This window comes from Diplotaxodon limnothrissa, linkage group LG1 (genome assembly GCF_057381915.1).
Source record: "Diplotaxodon limnothrissa isolate DT_005_m linkage group LG1, D_limnothrissa_male_GT1.1, whole genome shotgun sequence".
Lineage (NCBI taxonomy): Eukaryota > Metazoa > Chordata > Actinopteri > Cichliformes > Cichlidae > Diplotaxodon > Diplotaxodon limnothrissa.
Genome location: NC_140596.1, coordinates 37,282,705 through 37,309,193, shown reverse-complemented (window position 1 = coordinate 37,309,193; position 26,489 = coordinate 37,282,705). Strand labels below are relative to the sequence as shown.

General features: G+C 40.3%; 1 protein-coding gene across 1 annotated transcript in view; it reads right to left on the bottom strand.

Moving 5' to 3' along the window:
• LOC146640141 (C-myc promoter-binding protein-like) overlaps window positions 1-26,489 on the bottom strand; it is a 94,901-nt gene that overhangs the window by 48,698 nt on the left and 19,714 nt on the right. The window contains exons 2-9 of the mRNA XM_085350219.1: window positions 22,424-22,754; window positions 15,974-16,220; window positions 9,529-9,598; window positions 6,944-7,113; window positions 3,696-3,982; window positions 3,188-3,254; window positions 2,898-2,956; window positions 850-994 (exon numbers count right to left, since the gene is read on the bottom strand). Coding sequence (XP_085206345.1) covers window positions 850-994; window positions 2,898-2,956; window positions 3,188-3,254; window positions 3,696-3,982; window positions 6,944-7,113; window positions 9,529-9,598; window positions 15,974-16,220; window positions 22,424-22,754 — 1,376 coding nt within the window. The remainder of the gene's footprint in view (window positions 1-849; window positions 995-2,897; window positions 2,957-3,187; window positions 3,255-3,695; window positions 3,983-6,943; window positions 7,114-9,528; window positions 9,599-15,973; window positions 16,221-22,423; window positions 22,755-26,489) is intronic.

Genomic DNA, 26,489 nt, shown 5'->3' with positions numbered 1-26,489 from the left:
TGTGCTGGTATAATTCTTAATTTTTTCTTAATTTTTTCCATCAGTGATGACAAGTATTTCTATGACACCACCACAATGTTTCACAGATGGAAAAAGGCTCCCATCCAGGAATGCTGATTATTCCTTTCTCCAAACATAATGCTTCTCATTTGAAATAAAAACAATCTATTCTCCATCCACAAAAACACTGGTTCAACAGCTTGCTGGCTTGTCCTGACTTGTCCATGTTCTAAAGAGAAGTTGTGTTCTCCTTGCATCCCTTTACTTCAAATTGCTGTTGTTTAGTATTATCTCGTTGGGGGAAACACGGAGTTAACTTCTGTGAAAGAGCCCTTTAGGTCCTGGGAAGTTACCCAGAGTTCTTTCATAGTCATTCAGACTTTAACATGACATTTTCCTTGAGTGATTTCTGTTGGTTGACCCCTCCTGTGGAAAGTAAGTATAGGTGGTTCTATGTCATGTTTAGCATCACAAACTTTTAATGTTAAGGTCAGGCTTGGATAAATCCACACTCTTAAAAGTAGGACACCCACTCACACCTGCTTGTCATCTGACTGAAAACACCTCTATCTAATTTCACCTTCAAATTTACTGCTCATCTTAGCAGTTCACTTTTCTATCACGGAAAAGTCAGTGGCCAACTATATATTTCTATGACTGGATTTGAAGGTTTTCTTTTTTACCTACAACAATGTTTTATTGTATTTATAGAGATATATAGACAGGGGTTCACAAATGTTTTCTTGCAATTGTAAATGCTGCCATTCATTTAAATTAAGTATAAAACAAGAAGGCAGTGAAACTAAGAGCAGATAGAGCACTCTATGACAGCTGAATGGAGTTACTTACAGACACGAGAGCCTCAGTAACACTGGTCAGTACGGCCGGTCGTAGTGAATGGATCAGGATCTTATGTTCAGTGACAGCAAACACCAGCAAGGTGACAGCGTTCTCTGGCCCAAGGTTGTGGAGCAGTGTGGAAAATCGACCACCACTAAATAAATAAATATATAAATGATTTTCTTTTAAATTGTTTCTTTTAAAATCTATTGTATATATTCTTTGAAAGAAAGGCTTTAGGTTTCTCAAACAACTCTAATATTTATAATATAAGGCCGAGTTCAGACCTGATTATATAAACTTGGCACAGAAAGTAAGGTAATTTGGATTTGGTGGATTATTTCTTTGTTGTAACAACAATTCTTGGAAAAAAATGTGGTACCTGGACAAACTTCAAATGTTGATTTTTAAGTAACCTAAGGTAAATACAACTGCAATAAAAATGTTCAAACGTTAAAGTAATACTCAGCCATGGAAAATTAAGGTAACTGATACCAATAGTACACCTTCAACTAGAACAGGGAAGGCCATTAAAGATGTTGAAGTGCTTCTAATGTTCAAAATATTAAAATGACCATTTAAGTAGAACCATGAAAGTCAAAACATGATCTGGAAGAACAGAAAAAAAAATTCAGATATGGCATTTCTGCTCATCAGAAAAACAAAAACACCCATATCACTGCAATGGTGGTTGCATGTGACTGTCAAAGCGTCACAGTCACATGCAACTGTGACGCTTTGATACACAAATGCAGTCTTGCAGTCCAAATATGAAGAGTGTTCAAAAGGAACAGTACCTGCAACCTCATTACAAATGTCTAAAGTCTGTAAAGTAACATCTGGATCAGCCAAAGTCATTTTGAAAACAAGTGCAGTGGACAGATGAAGGTCACACAGAGCTGTCTGGCAACAATCACAATGATTTGTAGAAATAAAGTGAAGCCGTGCCTAATTTAACAAAAACTTTAGATTGGAAACATATTTTCGTTTGGAGCTGGTGGGGATTCAGGGGCAAAGGAGAATCTGCATGAATAGACAAAAACAGGTACAAACTAACAAACCCTACCCAAAAGAAAGTAAGAGCATTGGCTACGAACCCACATTTTTCTATAAATATTTGTGTGGTCTCAGAATTTTACAATCTCAGTTTAAACTGAAACATTTAAGAAGCAAAGATTTAATTTTTCATGCAGTTTTATTTAATTTGATGGGACCAACATGCCTCTAAAACTTTGAGACACAGACAATAAAAGGCTGGAAATTTAAGTGGTCCTTAAAAAACAGCTGTGAGAACATTTTGCACCTAATGAGTGTCACTGGCAACAGGCCAGGAACACGACTGTATGAAAACAAGAGGATCTCAGGCACCACTGTGGGCATAACAGGGCATGACATGTTTCTGTCATGGAAATCACTGCATGGACTCAAGAACACTTCCAGAAGTCATTGTGCCATCCGCAAATACAGGTTAAAGCTCTATCATGTGAAGAAGAAGCCCTATGTGAAGATGATCCAGGAACACAGCTTTCTTCTCTGGACCAAAGCTCATTTAAAATGTAATGAGGCAAAATGTAAAACTGTTCTGGGGTCAGATTATATCAGTGTGTTCAGTTTGAAAGCCTGCATCTCTGATGATATAGAGTTGCATTAGTACCTCTAGAACTGACACTTGCACATGTGGAAAGTTGCCATCAATGCTGAGAGGTATTTACAGGTGGCAGCTTTTTCAGGGAAGCCCTTGAATATTTTAGCAAGACGGTGCTACTGCATCTATTACATCAGCATAACTTACATGCAGTCCAGACCTTTCACCATTTAAAAAAAGCTGGAAACAAAAATCCTGTATCAGACAAAAATGGGATGCTACACAGCAGTAAATATGACCCTGTTGCAAATTTTTTGGGACATGCTGGTGCAATTTTTTTCTGACAAACTGTACATTTTGTCAGTTCAACAATTTGATATGTTTTCTAACTGACCTTTTACACATATTTCTTTAGATCTGACACCAAAACTAACATTTAGCACTAAGAAACTTTGAGCACAGCTGCTCTTACCTGAGCGGTAATGGAGAAGAGACCGGCTGGCTCAGCATCAGGCTGTCATGAGGGGAAAGCTAAAGAAAAGCTGGAAAATGAGATAAAACCAACCACGCAAAAAAAGTCTGCACTGAATCATTTAAATGTTCATTCATAATGAAGGACCAAAAGCGGTGCACCCCTGCGGGTGAACTAACACCTTCAGAAATCAACTCATTCTTCAGCAAGATGCAGGTTAAACATTCTAGCCTGCATTAAATGCAATAAGCATCACAAAGAACCATTTTGCTCTTGCAGTTAAAACATACCTGCACAAGGATGCGAGGCCTCTGAGAAGAAGGGAAGGGAACTTTGTGCATGAAGTGGGAGATGTGCCTGGAATGAAGAAAAATGAGTGGAACATAAGGCCAAATATACCAGCAGTAGGCAGCAGAATAATCCATCTGTTCAACCAGTAATGAGCAGGAGTGAAATACACAAAGCATGACTCTTCTGTTACACATTACCTTACCAGCAGAATTACAAGTATGTATCTGACCAAACACAATTTCTGTTCCCTTTTTTCTTCCTCCATGTGAGAAAAAAATTTATTTTCTCTTTTCAACTCTAACATCAGGAAACACAGGTCCAGGTTCAGACACAATTAAAACTAAACTAATGACATATCTCAGCGTGACACCATGTAGCAAACTGCCAAAGAAAAGAGTTATATTTCCACAACCCAATCATTGTAGTCGCTAGAACACTAAATAATAACATGTTCAGCAACCAGAGCATACAATTTTTAAATGAAGAGAGAAAACACAGAGTACCCACTTCTCAATGGGCAGGGCATGAGGGCCTGAGATGGAGTAGCGATAGAGGAATGTGAGGAACTTGCGGAAAGCATCGAAGAAGGGCCAGTGAGAGAGCAGGCAGATACACTTGTTGGTGTAGACTGAGCGCGGGCTGCCGTTTGCGGTGCTGCTGGTGCCAGCGGCCATACAGCTGGAGGGAGAGGGTTTGTGAGGGTCGGGGATCAGGAGACCCAGCTGGGAGAGCTGCTGATCGGTCAGGCACTCCTGTGGGTAGGGCTCATAGAACTGAATGGCAGCACCGTAAACCTGGTAGAGGAGAAATAAAAACACAGGAAACCAGAAACAGTCTAAATACTTATATACCTCTGTGATGTGATAATGCCACAGTCAGACACTTTTCTTGGTTTAGATTTGCTTTTGAAAAGGATGCAAAAAAAGATTTTTGTAAATAATAATTGATCTGCCAGTGTTTCTGTGACTGGTTAATAAACTAAAAGAAAAAAAATCATGCCATTTGCAATTTTACATGCCCAACTTCACATCTTAAAATTACTTGCTTTATCTATCTGACCGCCTAAACTCAAAGATTTCATTTACACAATTCAGTCAGTGCTCATTGCAAATGTTGCAAATGAAAATCAACTAAAACCCATCAACCTATCAAAATAGTTCCCAACCACTTTATGCTAATCAGCCAATTAGTTCTGATAAGCCAATCATTTTCTTTAGTATCTCCTCTCTCACTCACACAAGCAGACATACTGGCAAAACCTGAAAAAGTTGATTCTCAGCACACTGGCATACCAGCTTAGCATGTGAGATAGTGAAATTAAAATGTTCTTACATTAAAAATTTTCCTAACATAATAATAATAAAAAAAACCCCACTTGAACAGTAATATCAACAGTTAAATTAGCCCACATCTTGTGCATCCTGTGAGTTGACTGAGGCAACACCGCACAGGTCACTGATGAAACATACAGCATGGGAATTGAGTTAAGCAGCGGTAAAGACCTATTGCAGTGCTTTGCCTCGAGGTTTCTTAGCATAATGTAAACTGTAATGGATTTTCTGCAGTTTATTTCTTTTTAGGACATCCAGTACCAAAATGAATGAATGCTGGCTCCTGCCCACCAGATTCTACAGCCTTTTCAGGGCGCAACGACAATCTAAAATGTCCTTGCTGTCCAGAAACTTTCCATCCAGTCTGTGTGTAGCTGTTTAACTTCTACTGATCATTGAAATGCCAACAGTGGTTCAAACAAACAGCAGTTAGCTGAGCTTTATAAATCTCCTCTGCTTCCTGGAAATATGAGACCTTCCCACAGATCAAAGCTAACGGGCTTATCAGCTGTGTTGCCTGTTTGGGTCCGTTTTTCACATTTTCCTCTGAAAGGAACTCAGGCCTTTGTTTGCCAATGAATGGGTGTGTTTGCTTCTATGTACACACTGTGGTCAAAAATGAAGCCTTTTTATTAAAAAGCACTGTGTTTTCATTCTATGAATGTCTATGAATGACTTTCCTTCTTCCACCACAAAGTTTACGGTTTCATCCAGAAACAGAAAGCCAACTAGAAATAAAACTGGAGATTTGACACCTTTTAACTGACGATAAAGTTACAAAAAAAGTAGCAGAGACTGTGGTTATGGCAATAAATATAGAATATTTAACTTAGGCGTGATTGCTCAGTTATCAATGGAGTCTGCAGACTGCCAGAGTCCAGCTGGGTCTTCCTCTGACCTTGGCTAGTAAATGACAAGGCAGCAAACACACTGTCCTCACCAAATATCCCCCTTAGAGTCAACCTTCCAAACACACACACACAGAAACTTGACTCAGCAGCAGCAGACCGAGAAGGGTTTGGCACTGCCAACTGCTGCTGACCTCTAACTGACCTTGTTCAGCAGAGCAAACGATTAAACAGTGGAAGGCTTTGGATGTTATTTGTTTTCAATCGTGATTGTTTTACCACATAATTCACTAATATGTGTCAATATGACACTAACCACAACTGGACACCATTCCAAACCCAGAGATCAGCACAGCAGGCCAGAGCTTGTGTTTAGATTTGGAAACCAAGGATGTGCCTGTGTGCCTGTTTGAAACTGGAATTGTGCTCCTCTGCTGATGTGTCAGTGAACCTCTGCCGGGTTTGTTTGCATAAATTTACCCTTTCTTCTTTAATAAAGAATTCAAGATAGAAAAAAGCAAAGTTGGGCAACCATAAAAAGATGGCTTGTTGAGAAAAATGAGTTTCCTTTGGACTCCACAGTCCAAAAACATGCACGTTTTAGGATAACTGGTGACTGTAACTTGGCTGTCTGTCTCTATGTCTTAGCACTTGTAACCTTATCTATGGGGAATACTCTCCAATATAAGACTGCTGCAGCCCATTTTGAAATCTGAAAAGCCCCTCCAGTCAACCCAGGCCTTTAACCGTGATCATCACACAAGTCTATTGATTTCTTGATTACTAAGGTCTATCTTGGAAAATTAAAACTGTCCCTCTTTTTGAAGTGTGCTAAGTATTTGGATATTTTACTAATTCCTCAACATATCAAACTGTACGTATTGATGGATCAAAGTAAGTTTATATTACCCGCGTGAACAATGTTTACACCGCACAACACTATATTTTAGCCTTTATATAACTGGAATTGAAGGTAATAATGCCTCTTTTAAAGTGTGATATGATTTATGATGGGAAAATGCATGACTGGGATACTAAATATATCGGGTTACTGGTTTGATGTGCATATGTGTGAGAGAGTGACTCATTAACAGAAACAGAGTCTGCATTGTTGTGCCCTGAGAAGCAAAAGAAATAGCTCCATAAAAAGACAAAAGGAACAACCTTGTCCTTACAGTAGTGTTCAGGCATTTACTCTTCTAGTGAGCTGGTAGATTCTTTTTTGGGGGTGGGTGGGGGGGGGGGGGGGGGGGGGAGGCTGTTTTATTGTTGTGTTTTAATGCAAAGTTGCTGCCTTAAAATACAAAGCACTACATATGAGTTTATAAGGTTTTGGCAACATGCCTGACCTATTTTTACTTCTGGCATGCAGCACAATGTGGTTTTCTCGTGCCCTACTACAGTGTATGACTCTGTGGTCGTGTCAGCTGTACAGATGGCAGTTGAAGTCTGTTGATGAGGTCTAACAGTCAGTGGGAGGCTCTCAGATCCAATGCTGTTGCCAGAGAAGCTTGTAAGTCACCTGGATGAGTGAGAAATAAAGTAGTGTGGCCAAATATCCATTCATTTATCTCACCTTCTCTCCAGAGGCTCCGGTGAGGACAAAGGTGGAAAAAACAGGGAGGGAGTATTTGGTGTTAGCTGGCCAGCACTCAATTGTGGCCCCCATGGGAAGGCAGAAGAGAGGAACAGACTCTGGCAGAGGGAATGACTCATAGTCCTCCTCTGGATATCTGCTGAATAAACCTAACAGAAGGAAAAAAAGAAACAACAAAACCCCAAACAAACAACTGAGAACTCAATTTAGAGAGCAGCTGAGGGCAACAGCCTACTATGAATAACAATTACAAGCTAATGTGGATGCAAAATTGCCTTTCTAATAAGCTTAAAAGCAAACAAGTGCAATGTACTATAATCACAAAGATAATGTACAACTTTATCGAGGCAACGTGTCACTAGAAACGCCTGGCTTTGTAATAAGCAAACAGTCCTACATAATCGCACATTCAGACAATTAGTTACTGTCAGTGGACACAAATGAAGAACAATGAAGTACTGATTTTACTTTGGCACTTACTTAACTCTTGAGCTGCATCCAGCTTGATAAAGGATGATATGAACTAAGCGGTTACACAAAGAGCTTTACGATTTAAAGTTATGCCTTATTAGGAATGTGGACACTTCTGCTAGTTCAAGTAAATGACACTGCAAACACTTGCCAGCTACTTACTAAACAGTAGGGGTGGGGGAAAAAATCAATACTGTGTAGTATCGTGATATTTTGTTTGCTAATAATGTATCGATACAGGGACAGCAGAAATCGATATTTTGTTACAAAAAAAGTTTTTGTGGACTGGAACTCTTCAGAGCATGTTGATCCTTTTTCTGAGCAAGAATCCTGACATTCCTTCACTGTCCAAATGTGTTTAACTTGTTTTTTGGCAGCAATAAACATGACAGTTTACTTATTTTAATTTAAGACATGTTTTATTTTAATTAAGTTTAAAACTTTTTTTATTTAATGTTAAATTATATTTTGTTTTAATTTACTTTCAAATTCTTCAGTTGCTGAATGGGCTGCATAGTTTTCATAAATTGCATAGTTCAGAATAGCTATAATTGTACCAGATGGTTGCATTCAGTTAAGTTGGACTAGACTGTAATACAAACCGTTCAGTTTGTCAACAATAAAACTGACTGAAATGAGAGAAAGACTGAGTGCGAGGCTTTGATATTAGATAAAATGAATATTGATAAAGTTTACCTTTATGTACAGAATTTGAATATCGCAAAATATTTTAAAAAATTGCAATAATATCGTATCGTGCGTTAAGTATTGTGATAATATCGTATCGTGGGATGTGAAAAACTGTGTCATATTCTTTTTAGTTGTGAAAACTGTGACGAGTACGATACAAACTGGTGAAGGTAAAGCTGAAAGTAAAAAGTTGTATTTTTAGAAACAATGGTTGTGGTGCTAAAGATAAACTTTTACTTTGAAAGCAAATGGCTTCCATTTGTTTGTGGTGTACTTTGCTAAGTCTCACCACAGCTTGGTGATGATCTTTAGCTTCATTTTTAGTCTCCTCCAAAAAATAAAATATAGCCCTTTAGCTGTGGTTGATGAGAATGCTGAAATAAACAGCAAATGTGCCACAGGAGCCAAATAATTTCTTGAAAATGGTTATTAAGCTCGGTTACACTGTAAAGTTTCACTGAATTATACAGGCAATCATTTTTTCTGTTAGTCTAATATATATATATTGGATTACAAAACTTTAACACTAAACGCACTAAAAGGAGGAGGGCCTTAGCAGTTCCCTGTGCTAAATACCCTACTACATTAGACACTCTGACTAATGTCCTGCTCCACAGCTATAAGTGCTCCTTCACATGTCATTTCTACATGAAAACCAAACATCCATCGCAGAACAAACTTATCTTTGCTTACATATGGATTAAACCTGAAGCTTGTTGCTTGGTGGATTTCCTTCCTGGCTTGAAGTGTTGAAAATAAGCATCATTTCTGTGAGCTGACTCATCCAAAGCATTAGATAATATCGCTTCACAGTCTGCTGCATATTCACAACACAACAAAACGTCAGCAAGTCTGAGACTCAGCCAAACCCGGCGACTCTGAGCCAATAGTGTTATCAGAAAATCTTATGTCAGTGTTTTTGAAATGGGGAAGACACACAGTATTTAATGTGGCATAATCACCACCTTACATGTAAATATATCCTAACCATTAACTCCCTAGCAGGGAATAATGTTGGCATGCAGAGGCTTATCACTTCACTTCAATTCTTGTTTAAACAAGCCGAATTGCAAGCATTACTGTAGCAGAGTGCCCTCCTGCAGCCAGTGCAGAATACGCTTGTCTCAACATCACTACACCAACACAGTTACAGCGAATATAGAAACAACCGATATGCAATAAACAGTTAGGACTTCGACAATTTATTATTCATAAAAGAGTGGGTAACTTTCTAAATGCATTGCAAAATCCACTCTGACTAGTCAAATTTTTCTCACCCACAATGCAAATAATTTGGCAGAAGAGAAAGCTACCTACAGACAACATACCATTTGATTTCTTAGAGGTTCACATCAGTATTTGGATCTGTGTGCACTGACAGTTATCAGATTAAAAAGGCTTACCTGCTTTGTACGCTATTGTGTTGGTTTTGGCCACAGACTTCTTGTAACACAGGTAGACTGAGGATCCCCACTGAAAACAAGAGCAGAAAACAGGTCATACTGTTATCCTCTGGGTCATCTTAGGGCCAATCAGGATCAAAACGCATCAAAATCTCATCTGGGCTTGCATTCCACTTAATCCTTTTCAGAACTGCAATTCTTTCAAATAACTAACAACAAGCACTATTTAAGTGTTTTTATTGTGCAGCACAGTATCAGCCTAGGATCTGTTCTCTGTATGTGGATAGCCATAAAATCAAACTTGCTCCCATCATGTTTATTAAATGTAAACAAGATTAAATAATGGACCTAAACGGCAGAAGTGGCAGCCAACCGTGGCTGCAGCATTCCTGAGGGAGGACGCTGTTGTGATTAGTGCACTGATAATACTAAACATTTTCAGAGGAGACATACTGTATTGTCTCCACCAGCAATGTTTTGACCCTTTAGACTCTTTACGTTTGGAGAGTTACTGCTTTAGTCAGGAGAAGATACAGCAGATACACTAAGTATCGAATATGGCACCAATATTCAAAATAAATATATTTCTAAAGGTGCTACTGACATGAATTTCTCACCAGATGTTGGTAACGACCCATTTAATCTACACATGCAAAAAAAATCATAGTCATAGATCTCCATATATTAAGTCACATGTAATAACTAAAGAAATCTTTAGATTTATTTGCATAGATTTCTATTTATTTCCTAAAGCGAATGGTCTTACTTTGCTGAAACCTTCAAAACGACTTTTGCTTGCAACAGCTTTTGTCCAGATTAGAGGTGGGGAAGAGAAAGCCGAAGCAAAATCTGAATAAAGAACATCATAAACTGTTGACCCTTACATTTAGGAGATCTGGGTGTTCTGTTACTCTGTAGGGGGCATTTCGCTTGTATGGTCTAGTTAATTTGTGTGCCTTTAATTTATGGGCTATAAACAGTGCTATCTGAACTCCAGGGGGGCACACCAATAAAACCACTGCACCTATAATAACCTATATAAGATAAGTCGCTATGCCTCGAAAGAACTAAGTTCAATTTCAGCACATCTATGTTCTTCCACTTCCACGCAGTCTACAAAGTTAGATGGTTAAAAATCTAACTTCAGTGTGGTATGGTAGGACATGGTTAATGTCTCTGAATCAATAGAGTCCTCAATGGACACATCTCTGGCTTTGATTACATTAACAGCTTAGTAGGACACTAATGGCTTGCAACACAATACTTCCTGGTGCAAAAATAAAGCTAAAAGAAAATCCATTAGGCCCTCATTCTGTGCAATATTCAGACTCTCCAAAACCATCCAGGGGCTAGTTCTGTCCAGCAGGCTGGGTATTTCACACCTCTGCCTTAGAGGTTTGGAAATTAGTTCTGAGTGATCACATCACTGGTCTTTATCACAACACTTACGGGAGATTTTCCACTTGTGTGTCACTGTGTTAGATATTGTGCTCCATCACCATCATGAGAACACCAAAGACAGTAATATCTCACTCTGACTCGGTTTCCCAGACAAGTGTCATTTGGAACAATGCTGAGTGTAGAACTGTGTGTAAAATAAGTGGTAGAGCAGGTCATCTACTGATTGGAAGGTTGGTGGTTCGATTCCTGGCTTCCCCTAGTCTGCATGTCAAATATCCTTGGGCAATATACTAACCCCAAATTGCTCTCCGGATGCATCCATCGGAGTATGAGTGTGTGTGAATGTTAGTTAGAAAGCACCTACAAAAATCTGCTGGTGTGAATGGGTGAATGCACAAGTTGTGTAAAGCGCTTTGAGTGCTCAGAAGAGTAGAAAAGCGCTATATAAGAACCAGTCCATTTACATAACATCTGCCTGCCGATAAATCCGTCATGCTCTAAGTACTACGTACCATAAGTAAAGAATATCATCATTCATTGTTTTTCTTTAACTAAGGTCATTCTTGGGTAAATCCTAAAGGAATTAAATAAATAAAGTGCAATGCAAATTTTTTGTACTTTTGGGCATTTTGTATCAGTTATACTCCAATTAATTTAAAAGACCAAATATATTACATTTCTATACTTTTTAAATAAATATAAATATAAAATATAAAATAAATAAATGTGAATATATAAGTCAAGCCAGACTCTTGTGAAACCATTAGCATGTGAAGAGAGGCAATGATGCATCATATACACAAACATGAAAAGTTGTCCCTGTGAGAAAAAGCTGGATTCCGACACACAGTAGACAAATAACTTAAGTAGAAGTATAAACACTTGTGTTAAAATACTATGGTAAAAGTTAAAGTACTGATTTGAAATTCTAGTAAATAATGTAATGAAAGTACAGCTCTAGTACTCAAAGTATAAGAGTAAAAAGTAGCTCTTTGAACGACATTTCTGCCAACGATTGTTATGTAAAATGGACTGAACTTCATGTCATATTAAAATAATAATATTTAAAAAAATATTGGTAAATGTGAATGCAAACTGTATTTCCACTTAAACTCTAATTCTAATGAATGTGCTTAGCTTTAACATCTTTTATGCAGTACAAAAGCAGAGAAAATTGGAATTTAAAAAAAGCTCTGGGTGACTTTGCCTCCAGATCTAAACAGAATAAGGTGTACAGTGAGAGATGAGGGAAGCAGGTGGGAGAACCCTTAACCCTTAGTGGTGGAGTGTGTGGAAAAGAATCACTTAGAAGTAACTCACAATAATTTGAGCACAAGCAGATTTTATGTCCAGGTTGTGATCAGCTGCACTATGCTGCTAGTTCAACAAAATATAAGCAGATGTTACATGAGTTCATGTCACCCACCCTACATGGATACCTGCTAATACTTGTTGAGCTTTTAGTTAAAATGCATTTGAAAGTATCTGCCACTCAAAATTTTTTTACTTCTTTTGTGCTCACTCCTGTAGCATTAGCTGGATGGTAAAGTACAGTGACTACGACTTGCGGACATCTGCACCAAAAGTATGTTTCCAGATTTTTCCCTTCAACAAATGTTACATATAATAGTAACATATAGTATAGTACAACAAATGATGCATAAATTGGTTCATCTCTACCTGTGTGACAAGCACCATAATACACCAATAGGATTGTCTTCTAAGGTTTTTATTCCCTCCGTTTAGGCAAAAATTGATCTGGTGATTAGTGATGGGAAATAATACCCACACACACAAAATGTCTTGAACCTAAGGTAGGAAGGCTTTTTGAAAACTAAGGAGTAGTAAGAAGAGATATTTGTGTTTAAAAGTGAGGGAGTATAAGTACAAACACTGTCAAAAAAAACAAACAAACGCTCAAGTAGATACAGATACCTAAAAATTCTATGTAAGAATCTTATTGTGGTGGAGGTGTGGTCCCTGGCTCGGCTGCAGGGGAGGAGTGGTGCAGTGAGCTCAATGGGGCGGTGCTGGGGAGGCAGGTGAGAACACAGCTGGTGGCGTTTGGTCTGATGACAGTTTCTTCCCCTTTTTCGTGAGACGGGAGAGGAGCGGAGGGGAGCTTTGGAACAGCTGAGACCTGAGCGGACCAGACTGTGAACTGTCACAATAAGCAAACCCATAAATAAACGTGACATCTCGCTATACCGATCTGTGTGTGTGTGAAGTGCATTTTACACTTATTAAGGTACAGCACCAAACTTTTTGTACTTTATTACTTCCTACCTCTGCTTCTGACAACTAAAACTAAGGATGCTTCCAAAGTTTAATAAAAATATTTAACAGGACATCACATTCTGCTTCAGGCACTAAAAGTCTATAGATTAATGAACTAGGAAATTTCAGGACACATGCAGCCACAAACAGCACCTTGAAGGGGATTGCCTATTCTAAGAAATGCCAAATGTAGACCTCGCTGACACTGCAACGACTTTTACAGTAATTTAGTCTGTGTGTGTGTGTGTGTGTGTGTGTGTGTGTGTGTGTGTGTGTGTGTGTGTGTGTGTGTGTGTGAGAGAGAGAGACTGTGTGTGGTTGCATTGGTGGGTGAGAGAGAGAAGCAGAACAACATAAAAAGAATATGACAGGAAAGTGAACAGAGCACAAATACTGGGTGTGGAGAAACTGAAATGCAGAAGCAGACAACATCTAGCTCAAGGGGCTTCACTATATGAAAAAAAAACTATATTAAGAAAACACACGCACACACAGCATTGAAAAAACCTTCATGAGGCATTTTGATGGTTCTCCATAATTAGATGTACTAGCCAATTGGAGCACCTTACATGAAGGCAGAGAATTCTCTTCAAAATACTGAAATACACATTTAACTAGAAAAAAAAACAATAAACAGATGAGATGGCTTTCACTCCACAACATGTGTCAGCACAATAAAGAAAAAAAAACAAAAAACACAGAAGTTTGACTTGAACAGAATGACTTAAAATCTTTTATCACATGACAGTATGAGAAGAAAAAAAAAGCTCAGAACCATCTTGTATTGCTGACAAGTTTCACACCAAAGCTTTAAGAGACTTAAAATGAGACAGCAGAGTGAAGTTGAGGATTCAAGACTTATGACTAAATGTCTTAGCATTTCAGGTGACGGCCTGACAGCACGAGCAACCATCTGCTGAATTCAAAATGTCATAGAGTACCTTCAGAAAGGGAAAAAAATCCACATTCAGTTGTTAAGAACTGTTTGTTTGTTTTTTAAATTACAAGTTATTCTGTTTTGAAGAATATGACATTATTGGGTTTACCCAGTTGCTCTCGACCTGCACCTATCATCTACTTTTCCTGTTGTTAAAAATCCAACAACACTACCATCAACATTTGCATTGGCATATTTAGACTAAAATGGCTCATTCCCATTCAAATATTTGGTTTATACTTTTAACTTATGTTTGCTTCCAGTTTACACTTTCTGTATCTTACCCTCTTTATGCTGATGTCATTCGTTCTGTTAGGTCTTTCAAACTAATCTTCCTCCTCAATAGCTGAGGTCTGTGGTTTTGAGTGTGTGTTGCTATTTTTATTTGTGTGCAACTTGTACATAAAGTTCAAAATGTTTGTTACACTTTAGTATTTGTGTCTTTAGCACAAAAATGAAAGATGCTACATCTCAAGGAGATTTCCTTCATATATAAATAAATGGCCTGTAATGAGTGCGCTGGATAATCCTGTTGCTTTAACCAACTGGGTTCTTTACTCTAAAGAACTAAAGAAATCAGTGATGTTAGGGCTGGGCGATATGGCCTAAAATTCATATCGCGATATAATTTGAAGCATGTGCGGTAACGATATATATCGCAATATATTCTTTTCTTCTGTATAACGTATTTTCCACACTATAAGGCACACTTAAAATCCTTTAATTTTCTCAAAAATCGACAGTGTGCCTTATGTATGAATTCTGGTTGTGCTTACTGACCTCGAACAGATTTCTGCATGCAGAAATCTGTTAAAAAATGTTTTAGTACAACTTTGATAAGCTGCACTGCTTGATTGATTGTCAGAGCATTACGGCTGCCATAGTGAGGAGCTTCGCGGAGTAATCTGGGTCCAAAACTCCGTCCATTCAGGTCCCAAAGTCAAAGGCTAAGGGCTAAAAACGGTCTAAATTATTTCATCTTTAATTAAATCATCAGCGTTGCTGCTTTATCGGGTGTAACAATTAAGTTTTACATCCATGCATCCATGAAAACAGAATTTATTAAATTTAACAGGAAGTTAGCTCGCTAGTTTACACCTAAACATTTCATACCATGTTCTGACTGAGAGATTCTTGAAACTAATTCAAACGTACAGCTCTGCTACCACTTCCAACATAAATGAAGACAGAAAACTAAACAGCAGTGCCGTTTGTAGGGTTACTAAAGTTGGACTACCTGGTATATAATGTTGTGCTACGTGATTGCTAGCAACACAGCTATTTTAGCATAACATTAGCACAGTGAAGCCGGAGGATGAACACCAACTTTTTTTCCACTCGATAAAAGTTAACGTGAGGGATTCTGGTGGTCAGGGACAAATGCAATCGCATAGCAGGACGCTATACACGGGCCAAACTTCAGTCAGGAGAACAACTGAGATTATTCATCCACAATACGAGGTTAGTTATTAATATACTGCAACAACATGGGAATAGAGCAGCTGCGAGAGAATTCAACATTAATGAATCAATGTTACGGAAGTGGAGGAAGCGCAGTTTTTGGTTTTCCCCATATTTCAAAAGTGCTTCATCTCTTTGCTATGACTGTCGCCTGGCATAATTTGCAGATGATAATGGTTGTAGCCGCTGCGATGCTTTCGACCAAAACAGACGCAGCTTGATGACATCATCAACATGTGCTATCGCGATAGAGCGATATAGTCAAAATCTCTATCGTTGGCCAAATTTATATCATTTATATCGTATATCGTTTATATCACCCACCCCTGAGTGATGTATTCCTCTATTCCTCACCAGTTTCTCCCTTACCATGCTGCTGTTGAGATTCTTCTCCACCTTGCAGAAAGTGTGTGGTGGGGTCTCCCCTTTGCTCGGGATGATGATGCAGACGTCTGTGACGGCCAAGGCGGCGTGCGGCTGGCTCTCGGGAGCCCGGCGGTAGGTGATGTAGATGCGTTGGGAGGAATTACCACTGATGTTGGCTGGGCGACCAGAAGGTGTGGTTTGGATAAGGTGGCAGCCCTGCTTCAGACGCTCCTTCCACTCATACAGCACACTACAGGAGGAAGCACAGCAATGTGGTCAACCACATAAACTGCCACATCGGGGTGTAGTTATTAGTGTGATTTCCATGCACAATTGATTGCTGGGCTACTCAGCTGGAGCAAGTCCTACGCTAGTGCAGAATTCAGTGGCTAGCACAATGAAATTGATTAGTCTGCTCTGTATTATCTTATCCAAAGCAGCATTTGATGGAATTCATGAAAAACAGACATTTATAAGCATTCAAAGTGGCAAATTCAAGCTCAGAACCACCTCCATTACTTTGGCCACAATAACGCATGTTGCAAAGGAGGAAAAAGTCTGGACACTATCTGGCTCCAATTTAATAATGGAATTCTTGCCAGCCACAGTCTTGTTGAGCAGACATCCTTTTCCAGTCCAAATAAGACATTAGTTTACTAACATCTATTTCTTTAAAAGAACAGACAAAAAAAAGGGCCACATATCACAGTTGTTTGTCCAACACTGTACAACTACACTGTATATGCAAGGAGGAAGATTATAAATCACATTAGAAAATGATTGACTGATTGACAATGACTGAAAATACTGATGACCACCAGTGCTACCCCACCTAGATCTTGAGTTGAAGACTCACTGTGATTCCAACCTCTCTAAGGTTTTTAGTAAATGTGCCTATGGTATCGATTTGACGGTCCTACTTCGCCTCGTTCAGAAGTTATCGCATTTACAAACTTGTAACAAACTCGTGTCCAGGCAGCCCACCCACCCCTGGTATTGTCTAATGATATACTAAAACAGATCAAAAACGACACTATAGATCTCATTGAGAAACAGCATACGGCCCAATTAATACAGACAATATAGAATTTGCAATAAACATTACCTGTGACTAAATGGTAAATGGCCTGTATTTGTATAGCGCTTTACACTACATTCAGTCATCCACCCATTCATTCACACACTGGTGATGGCAAGCTACATTGTAGCCACAGCTGTCCTGGGGCGCACTGACAGAGACAGAGGGGAAAAAGCATTACAGATTCTCAATCTCTTCCATCACTCACAGGAGATAATCAGTATGGAAGCATGTTAGTTTCTTTCTAACACATATTAATTACAGCTTCTGGTCAAAGACTGTCAGCTTGGCAGCAGTGTTGCTAGTTAGCTTTCACATCAGGCAACGGTAACACGCCAGCTCACTTAAACAGACATCACAAGATCCTAATGTAGCCAAGTGAGCTGAGGCTGCATTCAAACCCAAACTGACAACAGTCTCTGCTTGTGGTGAAGCTAAGCAAGAAAAAAACCCAAAAAACAGAAAAACAACAAAACATTCCAACTTTGCTGTAGATGACACTGTATTTAGAAGCAGCACAAATTTAGCACCAGTGTTTATTCCAATGCAACCTTCTCTATTTACTGATTCCTTCTTATGTGCGAACTCAGCTTTCAGCTGGAACACTTTGACTTAAATGCACATTTGGTAATGAAAAGATATCAAATCAGTATTCGGTTTTTCTGCTTTTAATTGAAAATCTTATTTTTTAAGCAGAATTTTAACTCCTATTCGCTTGTACTTATCAGCTGAATTTGCCTTTGACTGACTTTGAGAGTTGTGATAGTCTTCACACATGTATATACACACAGCTTACAGTATACTGACACATATATTGAGCCTGTACTGCACAAGAGGACCCTTGTACAAACCACTTAGCGGACAAGTACTGAGAGATACGCAACAGTGGCAGTAATTTTAAACACTCCTCTTGGTATTTCCATTATGCACTTATCCTCCATTACTGTTTCAAGTGAACTCAACAGGCATTTTGTGGCACTGTCTGAAAGCTGAAAAGAGAAGAGAATGTAAAGTAGTCGACCGAGAGATTTTTATAGTTTCTTTCTTTTTGGTTCCTGCGCTGATTGCTGTGGTAGCAAAGTGACCGACTTTGCTCTGCACGTCTTTCTGTGCTGTTCATATGTGTATATATTTGTATTGACATCAGTCAATACAAATATATGTAATACACTCTTAAAAAATGGCTCAATAAAATATGTATTTATAAAACAAATATTCCCAGGGTAGGGTTACCTGAGCCCTGTCCTGGAGCCAGACCTGTGGAGGGTGCCCAAGGGTGAGCGCCTGATGGTCGGACCTTATGCCATAGGGCAGAGTCTGGTGCAGCCTTAAGAAGGGGCGTGTAGGGACATTCTAACTGTATCATCAAATCTGCAGTTGTGTGTTCTGGACACTGAGGTAAAGAGAGAGGCTGAGTTGCCACCAGGTGGTGAGTTGGATCAGGTGGTGAGGCAGCATACTAGACAGACCTGCATGTCATAACATATAATTAGGATGCTGCGCTGGGACCGCCTGAGAGAGGCCCCAGCCCGCAAGATCTTCAACTCCCACCTCTGGCAGAGCTTTGACAGCATTCCAAGGGAGACTGGGCACATTGAGTCCAAATGGACCATGTTCAGTACCTCAGCAGTCGCAAGGTGATCAGTGCCTGTTGTGGTGATAAAACGCAAACCAGATTCTAGATACTGCAGGTGAAGGGAGCCATCAGACTGAGGGAGTCCTATCGAGCTTGGTTAGCCTGTGGGACTTCAGAGACAGCCTATAGATACCAACAGGCCAGGTGGAACACAGCTCAGGCAGTGGCTGAAGCAGAAAGGAGGGATGAGTTCGGAGAGACCATGGAAAAAGAGTTTTGGACTGCCTTGAAGAGCTTCTAGGAAAACCGTCAGGCGACGGTAGATGTTGTAAGGCTGTCTTGGTTGACACGTCTCTACAATGTTTCATGGAGAGCAGGGGCAGTACCTTTGGATTGGTAGACCAGGGCAGTGGTTCCCATCTTCAAGAAGGGGGACTGGTGGGTGTGCTCCAACTATAGGGAGATCACTGCAGCTGCAGTGAAGTGGATACTGTACCGGTCCATCATGGTGAAGAGAGAACTGAGCATAAAAACAAAGCTCTCGATTTGCCAGTCAATCTAAGTCCCTACCCTCTCCTACGGTCACAAGCTTTGGGTGGTGACTGAAAGAAGTAGATACAAGTGGTGGAAATGAGCTTTCCCCAAAGGGTGGCAGGCCTCTCTCTTAGACATAGGGTGGGGAGTTCGTCCATCCAAGAGGGGCTCAGAGTACAGCTGCTACTCCTCCCCGTCAAAAGGAGCCAGTGGAAGCTGTTCAGGCTTCTAACAAGGATGCCTCCTGGGTGAGGTGTTGTGGGCATGTCCCACTGGGAGGAGGACCCAGGACACACTGGAGAGATTATATCTCTCAGCTGGCCTGGGAGTGCTTTGGTATTCCCCTGGACAAGCTGGAGGAGGTGGTTGGGGAGAGGGAGGTCTGGGCTTCTCTGCTTAGGCAACTACCCCCATGACCCAGCCCTGGATAAGCAGAAGAAAATGGATGGGACGATGAAGCTCCGTATGTTCCCTTTTTAATCCTCATTATAGACCTTTTTCAGGGCACACATTTTGAGCACTGTTTACAATTACCGCTTCTTGTAGTCAATAATATTAACAATTACATTTATTTAGGAGAGAACGATCCAAGGTGTGGTATTATATGTGATGGTTACTGAAGAGAGATTGTATAATTAATGAATAATAGTTAACAGTTCTACCTGTGGCTTTCCTGCTGTCATGAGTCAAAATGTGTGCGTTGAAAAACTTAAATTGCCACACATACACAACACTTTTTCCATTTGCAGACAGTGCCAGCAAAAAATATAATGTTTGAGTAAAACTGCATGCAAATAGTGCCTACACCTGTTCACCCACATAAGCCCTCAGTAACCATTAGTGTTGCCAGTGTCTGGGAAGTGCAGCCCCTTTGGGCTTTCAGCACACAAAAGCTGCTGATATTGTCTGAGCACATTCTTTGTCAGTGCCTGATAAGCACTGCACTGTGTAGTGTCAGAGGCCAGTGAGAGCCTCCTTAGCATCATCACCCCTAGTATGGGAGTGCTCAGCAAACAGTATTGAATTCACACAGCTGAAAAGATGCTGCTGAAGAGGACACCTCTAACGGTGCTTCGCTTCCACTTTTCTGTTGGTAAAATCACAATGGCTGAAAGCAACTACTGCGGAAAACTGCCACCAAGGAGGATTCCAGGGCAGAGCAGAGCATTTTCTGACGTGAGAGCACTTCAGCTTTTTGGGCCGCTTTTCACAGCTGGTAGAAAGCTGCCAGTCACAGGAAGAACAACCACAATGTTTCCTGATAACAGCAACTGATCTTAAATAGGGCTTCTCCAGAAAGTTTGTTAACTGTGAAATGAGGGGAATTTAGTTTTTGTTTCAGCGAGAGCCAGCTTCAACTCTGGGCCAGTTACCAGGTTAACAGACTCCATGAAGCTAAACTGCACACTGGCAGGTTTTTAATTTTTTGTTGTTGAACTAGGACTCCTCTCATGCTTAGCCTGGCTGCGTCAATGCATATCATCATTCATTCAGTCAATACCAAAGCAAATATGGCAATACATCAATTAGCAGTTTTAAGTTGTTTTTTTTTTCCTAGGATGACTTCCAGTTAAACATTAATCACTCTGTGCTCAAAGAACAAGGACAAAAATGTTTTTATAAGCTGTTTTTTATAAAGCTCTGTGACTGTAAAGACAATAAGGCAACTGTCAGGTTGTCAGCCAGTTCCTCTGCACTCAGATCAATATCAATTACAACATATGGTGGTGACTATATGAATATATCCAGGTGAGGATTATTGCGGTGTAGCTGAAACAACTTAAAGATTCTTAAACTGGACTAACAATGTAGTTTAAAGGGAGATTTTGAATTCAGGGTGCAGGCAGTCCGAATGTGTTCAAACAGCATTTAATGCTGAAATATTTACACACCTCATAAATAGAATCATTAAATGTTGCCATGCAAGATTTGTGAGTCCAAAAGGACATTTAAAAGTTAAAAGATGGTGTGAAAAACTAAATGTAGTAGGATTCCAGCTTTTTTTTTTTTAATCTAACTGGGTAAATGATAATTGATTGGAGCAAAGAAAATAGAATCATTTTAACTTATTTTATATTTCCCTGCTGATTTTTAAGATAAATGTCACTGCTTCACATTGACATGCATTCAGAACTGGAATGGATGAAAAATGGACTGTTTCTTTTATATCGCTTTTTTTTAATCTAATCCAGGGATAATCTCTGCTCATCATTTATGCATAGCCACAGTACTGTAGGCCAATTCCCCTTTTTTCCACACAGAGAGTTAACATACATAGCCAACTTATCCCTGGTCATGATCAGACTCAGAGTTTCTCATAAAAGAGTGAATCAACTCGAGTTTAGAGTTGAAATCAAATTTGCTAAATTTGCTTCCTGGAATGGTTCCAACAAGTAAGATGAATAATAAACGAGATTGTGTACTGCATATGTAAACAACAGCACTGCATGTCTTGGGCAGGCTTGGAGTCAGCACATCATTACAGTCATTCATCCGAGGTGTTTAGAAAATTCTGTCAAGCTGGTGAATTTAATGAGTAAATCCTAAATCCTAGCAAAAGTGACTCAATTTACATTTTCATAAATTTATTCTAATGTTCACAAAGCACGTGCTGTTATTTCAAAAGAGAAGTGTAAACACTTTCCCATTTGTCTTTTTCACCTTCTTTCTGCGGCAGAATTCAACTCTCTTTTTTTTTAATGTACAGATATTTATGTCTCCCAGAGGATGAACTGGATCTCTTTATTTTACATGCATTTATATAATCTGTCCCACTTGGTTTTTGCAGCCTATTCCAGTTTTCCTGACAAGGTGACACTTTTCCATACTTCAGTGGTAATATGAATTGCTTCCAGACTGGATCCTCCCATCCCTAGCTTTATCTTCATCATCATCATCATCATAAATTCCTTTCTGATTTTGCATTTTGATGGCAAAGTAAAATTGACATCTGAGCATTTACAAAAGCATTTGCAGGCAGGTTAATTCTTGGCCTACACAAGAAGAGAAATACTTTAATGAACACCTCCACTGAAAAGCTTTAGTCTCAGACTAGCCCAAATCCACGTTTGGGACACCAAGCTTTAACCTGCTTTGCATCAGCATGTAAATGTAGTCCCTGACAATGTTAGCAAGCTCACTTAAACAGCCAAATGCAGACTCAAAGTGGTGTTAGCCCAGCTATAGAAAAGGTTTTGGAAATAAAGACAATGTTGTGCTTTGCCTTGTTTAATTACAAACAAGGCAACCTCCTTTGGTTACTTACCCCAAGTCGGTTAGTGGTGGCTTGTCACGACCTCGCCTGTAGCACAATAAGATCTGCGGCGCCATGAGGGCGCCGTTGTTAAGATCAGCCGATTGGCCTGTCGGTGTTGTTTCTATGCATGTGAACCCTGGCGGCACCTCCTCCCCCACTGAGCGGATCACCACTGCCACATCTGTGATGGGTGCCTTAGGCTTGGCCGTCTTGTGGCAGACATCATCAAAGTGGATCTCCTGGTCCAACGGCTTGGACGGGTCCGTCAGACCAGCCACCACAAAGTAGTCGGCTACACGAGGGCCTTTGTCCTCCATCATTTCCCATCCCCGCCAACTACCTTCAGAGGGAAAAAGAAAGAGAGGGGTAGAGACACAGAGAAAGAGAGAGAGAGAGAGAGAGAGAGACAGACCAGGAGATTAATTTTCGTTGTGGTTGCAGGTACAGACAGTTCTTGTATCCTTGCTCTGGCTTTAAAATGAAAAAAAAAATCTGACAGCCATAAATCTTTCAAAAGGGAGGCCAGTAGAAGGGCAAATGGAAAGAGAGGGCAAAAATGTGGGGAAGAGAGGCTATATAATGAAGCAGCCATTTAGAGCTTGGGTAGTTAGCTGACAGTCTTTGGCCAGGTCACGTAATCAGCGGAAGGTTCAGCGTCCCAGCTCAAGGACACACGTGGATGTGATGAGGGCATAACATTTTTGGTCTTGAGGTTTTTCAACCTTACTCTAATTCTAAAGAGTGAAACTCTGGCTAGCTACACAGACCTGAGTGTGCATTTTGAACAGGGAGCAGTGAGGTGTTTCTTCACACATTCCACCTTAATTAAAGACTGCCCCCACGTATAAACCTGAGCTTACAAGCTTTGTGATATTACAGAGCCTATTAAGCCTGTGTGATAAAAGCCAAACAGTAGTTTTCTTAATCTAGCCCAGAAGGGCATGCTCAGACTCAATAAGATCATCTACATTTACTGAAGCAGCACAGTCTCAAAGGGACAATGATATGGTTATATAAACTAAAGAAATGCCTTTTGTTAGAGATAAAGAAAACATCCTCTGCAATTGACAAATTACAGAGTTGCACATGTTTACCAGCATACAAACCTCAACCTCTGTCATGAGCTGTCATGAGGTTAACTGAACTTCAGGTATGAAGTTATGACCTGCAGTCTATCTGGGTCAGATATAAACCAAGTTTAGGTGTAGTTTATTTTAGTTGTGCTGAGTTTTTACAGTCAGTTACAATAACTCGTACTGCGTAGTAGGGCTGCTCAATTAATCGAATTTTAATCTCGATTACGATCTGGGCTTTCAGCGATCTTTAAAAATGACTGAGCCGATTATTAGCCCCTCCCTCGTGCTTTACTCTCGCGCTGCTCCGTGTGGCAAATCGAGCGCACCTCTCTGCATTTCGAACACGTGTCACAACAATTAAGAGCAGCGGTCCCCAACCTTTTTTGCGCCACGGACCGGTTTATGCCCGACAATATTTTCACGGACTGGCCTTTAAGGTGTCGCGGATAAATACAACAAAATGAAACTAGTACCGGTACCGAAAAAAAGAAAATTTATTCATAACACACGTGAAAAGACCAAGGAAAACCGAGTAAACGATAAAAACGATAACAAAATAACGCTGAAAACCGATAAAAACCCTGAAAACCATACATTTCACACCTGAGCCTCAACTCTCGTGGCCTGGTACCAAACGACTCACGGACCGGTACCGGTCCGAGGCCCGGGGGTTGGGGACCGCTGATTAAGAGGACCCGACGGAAGCTCGGAAAGCTTAGCAGAAGTCATGTGGAGAGGAGAGTGACTGCCGTTGGTTGAAAAGAGAGGTAAAAAAAACTTCAGTGGTGTGGAAACATTATGGGTTCGCGGAGTCAGACGTGGATCAAGTAGACATAGTGTGTAAACTTTACTACAGTGTCGTAGCTGCACCACAGAGCAACACTGCAATATAAAAAATAAATGAAAAATGTAAACATCTATGTTTAGTGAACTTTGCAAACATTTGCACTGTTATCAGTATTTGCACACTATTTTATATTATTTTTTGACAATCTTTAAAGTCATTATTCAATACATTGTTATTGTTAATAAATATCGTCAAGTAATCGAGATCTCAATTTCAGTGAAAATAATCGTGATTATCATTTTTGCCATAATCGAGCAGCCCTACTGCGTACTAGCTAGCATGATGGAGTTTCTATACAGCATGAATGCTGGACACTCAGAGACCTGTGTCTCTGAGTGGGAGACCAGAGATCACATTAACATGTGTATCGCTGTATTAACAAACATGCCATATTGGCCCAGTTCATTTTTCTTATCATTGTTGTGAGGAGACCATAAATAGCATTTGTATTTTTTGTTGTACAGTTCATTTGCTGTTATGGAGTTCTTGTTATGGATAAAAAAGTGTATTTTTTTGTTTCAAAATAGCTGAAAATTATTCGCTGATAGTATTTTTTTTAGTATTTTATTTATTTATTGTCATTGTCAAGAACAATGAAATTGCGTTTGGGGCTTCCATACAACCCAAAAAAAAAGAAGAAAATAATAAATACCCCTTAAAACCCAAGTGTACATATTTAACCCAGTGTGACTCCAATGCAATAAGACAATCCTTAGCAATAATGTTCGTAGAAATTCAGACAAAGACCTGAGAAACATGACAAAATACAACAATGCAACCCATTCAATATTATTGTACTGTGAGATATGATATCAGATATGATAGTTATCTATTTAAGAAAGAGGGGGGGGGGGGGGGGGGGGGGGGCAGGAGGGGGAAGAGAATAAAGATATGATGCACCAATGCAGACCAGTTCATTGCTATTAAGAAGTTGGATATGGTTATTGTCCGTGAGAGGGGGGCAGAGAGTTCAGGAGCCTCACAGCCTGTGGATACAGGCTGTTGGCCAGTCTGGATGTTCTGGCCTGTATAGACCTGTACCTTCTCCCTGAGGGCAGCAGATGGAAAAGGTGGCGCGCAGGGTGATGTTGGTCCCGCAGGATACTGTGCACCCTCCTCAGACAGCGAGTGGGGAAGATATTACTGATCTCTGGCAGACTTGTTCCAATAATTCTGCCAGCTTCTTTCACCACCCGCTGGAGTGCTTGCTGATCGGCCTTGGTGCAGCTGGGGAACCACACTAGAAATCCATACGTCAGAACGCTGCTGATGGCACAGTTGTAGAAGTTCAACATCAGAGATCTGGGAATGTGTGCGCTCCGCAGTCTCCTCAGGTAGTAGAGGCGCTGTTGGGCCTTCCGTACAACTGAGGTGATATGGTTGCCCCAGGACAGGTCCTCGGTCACAGTTACCCCCAAGAATTTAAAACTGCTCACCCTCTCCACCGCCTCACTGCCAATGAAGAGAGGCAGATGGTTGTTATGACCCCTCTTCCGGAAATCTACAATGATCTCCTTGGTCTTTTTGGTGTTTAAGACCAAGTTATTGTCGTGGCACCATGACTCTAGTTGTTGCACCTCTGTCCTATAGTTTGTCTCATCATTGTTGGATATAAGTCCGAGCACTGTAGTGTCATCTGCAAACTTAACAATGAGATTGGACGCGCAGGAGGAAATACAGTCATGGGTGAAGAGAGTGTATAGCAGAGGGCTCAGAACACACCCCTGAGGGGCACCGGTGTTGACCACAAGGGTGGAAGAGGTGTTCTTACCCACTCTGACACTCTGTCTACGGTTAGTGAGGAAGTCCACAATCCAGTTGCACAGAGAGGAGTTAAGTCCCAGTTGGTGGAGTTTGGGACGGAGTTTGTATGGCCGGATGGTATTAAAAGCCGAGCTGTAGTCTACAAAGAGGAGCCGTGCATAGGTGTTCCTGTGTTCCAAGTGCTTCAGTAATGTGTGCAGCACTGTGGCGATCGCATCCTCGGTTGACCGGTTCTCCCTGTATGCAAACTGGTGCGAGTCCAGGGATGGTGGAAAAGCAGCTCTGATGTGTTTAATGACCAGTCTCTCCAGGCATTTGGCGGGAATGGGGGTGAGTGCCACAGGTCTGAAATCGTTCAGACATGTGACATTTGACTGTTTTGGGATGG